Raw genomic sequence first — 7,149 nt, forward strand, 5'->3', positions numbered from 1 at the left:
CCTTTTGTTTTTGTGTCTCATTGGTTGCCTGTCTTTCTTGTTATGTGGGTTTATGGCGTTTTATCTCATATATTGTCCGTATGTCCGTCTTTTCACAATTCTTGTTATCGTTATTTTTAGATAAGTACCAGATGGGCCATCTTGGTCCTTAGCTGTGCATTGGTAATTTTTATAGACAGATAAGAATATCAGTATGGCCGACAAGCGGCCATCTTGGATTTTGACAATTATACAAATATGGTTTGTTACTGTTATTTCTTGACAAGTAAATTTCATGCATATGTTCTTTTTGTCCTTTATTGTTTATTCAGTATTTTTGAAGCTGGCAGCAAATTAAATTGACCAACAGGCGGCCATCTTGGATTTAAACAGTTATAGATTGGTAATGCTATTTCGTGAAACATACCAGGTTGCCCTTGAACCTTTGTGCGTTCTCCGCTTTGAGAATGATCAGAAATTTGCCGACAGGCGTCCATCTTGAATAAAAGCATTTCTTAAGACGTACTGCAGCCGTTCATAATTTATCTGGTGGCCGCCCTTGGTTCACAGTTGTGCATTGTCCGTTTGGAAATTTATCGGAAAATATAATGGCCAACAGGAGGCTTTTGTGATCATTCTCAAAGTCTGATATCTAGGTTGACCTTCGTCCCTACTTGTGCATTGTCCAATTCATAGATAATAATACCAAAAACAAAAACAACAAAAAAATGGTTACGATTTTGACACATATTTTGTTATCGCTATTTCTGAGCAATACTAAATGAATAATACTCAAGTTTCATCATTAGACTGACCTTGTTTTGCATGTTCCTTCTGGTACTTATCATGAAAACAAAACTTATGTATATACATCCAGTTGTGATATCTGATTGTTTGTAAACCTGAGCAATGAAAGGCGTATTTTCTTTAGTTAACGCAAAAAAACCGACAAAAATATTGTGTTTTTGCTTGTTTAAGTCTACTTGAATTAGAACAGGGACAATCTTAATGTGGTACATTGTGGTTATATATATATATATATAACTACCTCCGCTAGGCGTTGCTATAGTAAATGTGAATTTGCAACAGCATATGCCTAATCACAACATACCGTCAAAAATTTCAAACAGCTACAAAATGTAGGGTACATTATCCCGTATATGATAATAGTAATAACTTAAGAAGTCTTTTAAACGCTCGTTTGATTTTATTTACACCTGGCAAAGCATTGAATTTGCCGACAAAACCATATATATATATATATATATATATATATATATATGCAACAGTATGGACAAGCGAATTTTCAAAGTTTTATATATATAATAAAGAGAGAGATGTTTAGTTATGTATAAAATATATCTTTGGTCATATAATTTTTTGCATACTTCTTGAAAAAATTTAACTTGTGGTTGCCTTCCCAAAACAATACAGGTATTTTTTCTCCGCAATTTAGACTTTAAAAACACTAATGTCGAATTCAGCTGCTTTATGTAGCAGGAAATGCATGCATGTGCTTTTATTCGAACGCACCGGAAATGACGTCCTTAGTTCCCGAAATTGTTTCAAAATGGCGGATGGCGTACAGTCTCGAGTGGCAGGAGGTGGCTTTTGGAGCCAGCCACAAGTTCAATACAGCAAACAAACTCACGATTTGCTGAAAGGTTAGTTCGGGCCATTTTGATGTTAACTCTCTCTGTAAAATTGTATTCGTATATTTAGTATTTGCGAGGTAATTACGACTTCAAAATTACGCTTCTAGCAGGCTGTGTACTGACACCATTTTAGGCAATTTCATGTGAAGGGCCGACCACAGGAATGCCTGAACCCTTTAAATACACTTGCTTTGAATTAAATTAGTGCTAATAGAAATATCACATTCGACTAATGATAAAATAACAGATTGGTGCGAGCAGGGACGTATATAGGTCCCTGGTGCGAGTTAAAATTAAGTAGGCAATATAACATATCGCTGTTTATTTTTTCAGGTATGATGAAAGAATCAAAACTTACAAATTTTCAACAAAGGCATCTAGAGAAAACATTGAGAGGTATGCATAAACTAATCATTTATATATATATATTTCTTTTAGTCTTCCAACAGACAATGACTTCCTATACAACATATATACATTACATCTTGTGTATAATATACATAGACTGTTTGAGACATCCTTTGCTTTTAAACTAAATGTTTTGTCACCACTCAGTTACACTGAAGTGATTATGATATAACATAAACTGTATCTGAAATATTTTTGACATTAAGTACATTTACTAATACAGCAGTTTTATCCTAACATTAGTGTCATCTGTCTTGTAACTTCAGACATACAGGAAAGATTTCAGCAATATACTACATTGCATGTTTATATTGTACAAAAATATATGTTCTTGTACATGTGTAATAAATCATGATATGTGCAGATATTATTTTACAAGATTGGCATTCCTAGTCTGGGATCTGGTATAAATTCACGATTGTCTTTCGGTTTTGAGAAGCCAATAAATTTTTATGTGTTTTTAGTGTTGACATGTTTATGATTCCTCATAGTGCTTTATCAACTCTGGAATGAATCATATCCTACATAATTCACTACCCCTAAGATTCATCTGAAATGTTTGTTGTGGTGATTGGATTATAGTATTCATGCACTTACTCAAATTTCATGCCGATTATTTACAGGTGGTGGGTCGCTTCCAGCTAATTGTCCTCCCACACACAGTGCCCAGAGGAAAAAAGCACCAGTTTCTGCTCCTGCTCCCAGTAAAGTGCTCAATCCAAGGTTAATAAAATATTGGCTTCTAGTTTTTGTTGACAGTGTTAAGTTTGCTTAGACCTATGAAGCAATTTGAAAATCAAGATGTATGTTTTAGACTGCATCATTTATGGTTTTTGATAGTTGTTGACATGAAGTTTTCAAAATTTTCTGAAATGTAGTTTGATTCCAGGTTTTTTTTATTTGGCAGTGTGTGATTAACCAGATCAATAACCTGGAGTGAAATTAAATTCAAAGATACATTTGCTGTCTTGCTGTTTACTTTTGTGCTAAGGATAACAAGCATATTTTAAATGAAACTTGTATTATTAGTAGAAGCTGAATCAAGATATACATACATTGTATATAAAATTTGAAAAACACATGTACCCCTAAATTTCATCTTTTTTTATTATTGGTTTATGATGCTTCCAAAGTGATATTTCTAGATTTTCTTATGCCCATGAAAAGATGGTTCTTATTACGTTATCATATGGTCTTTGTAAGATTGACGGAACAATAGCCTGATTATTTTTCACAGATCACCATTACACACCTTGCAATGTCTGTAGAGACCTTAATGTGTTGATTAGGCACTTAACATCACTTTCCTTCCCTTTGCTGCTGCAAAATGCTCATTTGGCCTATGATAAGCATATCATGTACCTCCTCACAGAACTCTTGTTGAAGATGTATTTATAATCTTCTATGTATTTATCAGATATATTGAGAATGATTTACATGGTAGTTCAAAAAGTTTAGGTAGGCAAGCACATGAGTAGGCCTGGTGTAGCCACTCATTACCTTCTGCTCTTGGATTCAGAGTGACCTTCTTTTGATACATGACAAAACCTCCTCACCTAGGTGAGCAGATGAACTAAGTATGAAATTAAAGAGAGGGTAGGAGATAGCTTGAAGCACACACAATCTTTTACTTTGATCTTAGTCATAGGTCAAAACATTTGATACATAACACACCACCTTACTATGGGAAACTTATACATAACACACCACCTTACTATGGGAAACTTATATGTGAAGTTTTTAGTTCCAGTGACATAGTGTAGGTTGAATATTTTATTTGATCTAGATCAAAGGTAAAAAAGAAGGTCAAAGTGACCTACTTTTGATGCATGACACACCATCTCACTGAGGTGAATTACCGATACCTAAAGTGTGAAGTTCCATTGACAAGAAGTGTAGGAGATAAAGCCCAGACAAGATACTGAAACTTATTACAGACAGAAGGAAGGAGGGTGGATGGACACAATACAACACTGCATTCCCCTCTCCCCTCCCCAACCCCCACCCCCTCTTTTTTATAACAATTTTCAATTTTTTAATGATGATATATCAGAAACAGATTTGTGTCAGTTGAAATGATATTTTCGCGTCATCTTAAGTAATGACTTTAAGATTTCAGGATTCAATCATAGGTGATACCTATCTATTCCTATCATGGTATATAAGTTAGAAACAATTCTTTTCAATGCCATTGTAATATTATTTGTATATGCAACGTGTATATTAGGTTCAAGGGAGTCATTTATGCAAATGACTATTTGAACACCCTATCTGGATCGCTGAAAATCAAACTAGTCTTTACTCTTATTGATATAGTTTACACAATTCTTTTACTGCAGAAATTACAAAACTACTATAAGAACAAAAGAACAAATGGAAAATATGGGAGCTTTTGAAAAACCAGACTACAGACCAGCATACAATAGTAAGTTTAATGACAATTGCAACAAGTTTAAATGGATCATAATGTGTTTTTGGAAATTTATCTTTTAATGAATCTAAAATAAATATTTCAAGAATGTATACATGGACTTTGAAATGGTTTTGTGGAATGCTGTGTATACCAATGGAAAATTGTAATATATTTTCTTGACCTGTAATTTTCTTTGAGCATTAAATTAATGGCAACATTCTATTTAATGTTGATGAGGAGCAGCTACAACAATTTTAATCAATGCAATGTGATTCTATCTTTAACAGAATATGTATCTAAAGCAAAGGAGAAGATCAGACTAGCCAATATTATGGAATTTGGTACAGATATCCCACCTGTTAATAAAAAGAAACAGGTTATAGTCAGAGAACCAGAACCAGAGGTGGACAGATTTGAGGAATGTGAGTTTCCATTTACATGTATAGTCAGTCTGAGTAATTTTCAGTCAGTCTTTACAACCTGTGGTCAGTTTGTACAGTCTATGATCAGTCAGTACAATTTATGGTCAGTTTGTACCGTCTATGATCAGTCAGTACAATTTGTGGTCAGTCTTTCCGTACAATCTGTGGTTATTCTGTATAATGTGTAATACAAGACTACTGGAATGCTTTCATTCGGGACTGATCCTGTATTAAACTGGCCCTGTACTGTAGATTAATCTTCATACATTAACCATAATCATAACATCTAATTAATGAATACTTGTCATAATTGATAATGTCATGAATACTACTTGCTTTTGGCATGCTATTTGAAACACTTCATGTAGCAAAATTCAGATTACGACTCATTCATATATTTTCTGATCCCAGGGCACTACAATAAAAGAATTGTTCTTTTTTTTACTTAAGTGGGCATGTAAAATTTTTATTCGCCTTGCATACATGTATTGCTGGATTACTATCCTGGTTATAATACACTTTTATTTTATTTTCTATTTTAGTAGCCCAAGTGGTATTTCAGTTTTATATAGGTACCAAGAATTCCCAATTTTTTGTTGTTTCAAGTTGTAAATGTGACTTGTTATTTTACAGTACAAAGTGAGATTGAAGAGAGAAGGTCTTTCCTCAGAGAAATGGAAGGTTTGGGCAAAGGTGCTCAGTTCAGGCCAATCATAGCAACTGAAATATCACAGGTAATTCTCTACTGATGTTTTCTAGATGTTACATCCAAATAAATAGCATTTTACCGAAATATTACAAAGATAATGATAAATATGTCTTACAATGGTATGTTTAGAGGTAATAATAATGCTATTTTGATGTTAAACCCTATATCGTCCTGTGAGCAAGATTTCTGGTTAGATATAAACATTTTGTTCTGGTTGAATTAAGTGTCAGTATATATTGTTTCTGTCAGTTTTCCTGAACCGTCCATTTTGTAATGTTGTAGCTTATTCGAGAAATGGAGGTGATAGACAATAAGAAATCAGCAGAACTGGAGAGACTGATAGAGGCAGAGAACAGACGAGCATCAAAGGAGACATCCTGATTAAGTGATGACCCTGAGATAAATATCTACTCTCATCTACTGCACAAGGACAATAGTCACATTTGGGAAGGTTATAAACATTCTACATTTGTGACTCAGAGATTCTGCAGAGCTTCAGATCATATATTGCAGCACAAAAAATATTTTTGTCATAAAGTAAAGTGTGGTGTAGACAGCTAGAAACTTTTTATGGCTGACTTGCATCCATGGTTTTTGAACAATGTATTTGATTTGGAAATGTTGTCTATTCTGAAGAGATTGATTGACTTGAATTTGGGGAAACAGATATCCATCAGTTTGTTTCTATCATAACTGAATTTTGACCAAATTTAGACAAAATCTTTATTTTCTATTTTGAAGTATAATTGGAATGTCTTATCAGGTAATATTTATATTTAAACATTAAAGCCATGATATAAATTAACTGGAAAGATTTGTAATATTGAGAACTTTAAGACATATAAAGAAACATCAGAAAGATTACACTGTATGTAATGAATAATCATTACAGTCAAAGTAAAATAAAGATCTACATATGACAGCAGAAAGAATAGATAAATAATTAAAGTCTGCTTGTGTTAGTGTAAGACATAACGCTACAGAAATGTGATAAATGTAATGAGATTGATAATTTTTTTCCTTTCATTTGGTTTGCTTGCACATACTAGTGTGGTAAAATTGGCCCGGTCAGTAAATATTTAGCCTGATACATTTATTTGTTCACTGAACCATTGTCACCAAGGTACCCTAAAGACAGTGTGGTCTCCTTACAGTGATATTTTGGTTATATGTAGGTCACATACAGTTCATACTTGAGTAGTTCTGTAAACAAGTTTCATAAAATAAGGAAATGTAACCTGGGCAAATTTTCAAAAATTAATCGCATTTGACTATGTTCACATTAAATCTCATTCCATGAAAAATGCTCAACATTCCTTTGCAAGTATAACATTCCATGTTTTAGATAGTTGATAATTTCATAAGAAGTTAAGCTGATAATTTTATGTTCAATAGCTGTATTCTTCTTGGAACATACATTCAAGGTATGACAACACATAAAATACTCCACATTAGATATATACAAAGGTGGTACTTATACTAGTCATTGGTTCTTGCATGTGTTATGAAATCAATGGATTCACCTTTCCTTGTTAGGAAGTGGTAGAATATATTACCTCTTCT

The 7,149-nt window shown here is 33.2% G+C and overlaps 1 protein-coding gene across 1 annotated transcript; it reads left to right on the top strand.

Moving 5' to 3' along the window:
- Window positions 1-1,519: 1,519 nt before the first annotated feature.
- On the top strand, window positions 1,520-6,094 carry LOC132543944 (UPF0193 protein EVG1 homolog). Its single transcript, XM_060207499.1, has 7 exons — window positions 1,520-1,643; window positions 1,968-2,030; window positions 2,666-2,765; window positions 4,382-4,467; window positions 4,743-4,877; window positions 5,511-5,611; window positions 5,869-6,094. Exons 1-7 carry the CDS (start codon window positions 1,550-1,552, stop codon window positions 5,965-5,967), a joined length of 678 nt encoding a protein of 225 aa, XP_060063482.1. The 5' UTR covers window positions 1,520-1,549; the 3' UTR covers window positions 5,968-6,094.
- The last annotated feature ends 1,055 nt before the right edge of the window (window positions 6,095-7,149 follow it).

This window comes from Ylistrum balloti, unplaced genomic scaffold (assembly GCF_031769215.1).
Source record: "Ylistrum balloti isolate Yb309-2 unplaced genomic scaffold, AGI_CSIRO_Ybal_v1 Utg369772, whole genome shotgun sequence".
In the NCBI taxonomy this organism is placed as follows: domain Eukaryota; kingdom Metazoa; phylum Mollusca; class Bivalvia; order Pectinida; family Pectinidae; genus Ylistrum; species Ylistrum balloti.

Excerpts from the sequence above, each read along its gene's own strand:
- LOC132543944 (XM_060207499.1), top strand. The coding sequence starts at position 1,550 with ATGGCGGATGGCGTACAGTCTCGAGTGGCAGGAGGTGGCTTTTGGAGC. Across the intron at positions 2,031-2,665 it reads TCTAGAGAAAACATTGAGAG|GTGGTGGGTCGCTTCCAGCT; the intron begins GTATGCATAAAC and ends GATTATTTACAG. Across the intron at positions 2,766-4,381 it reads AGTAAAGTGCTCAATCCAAG|AAATTACAAAACTACTATAA; the intron begins GTTAATAAAATA and ends CTTTTACTGCAG.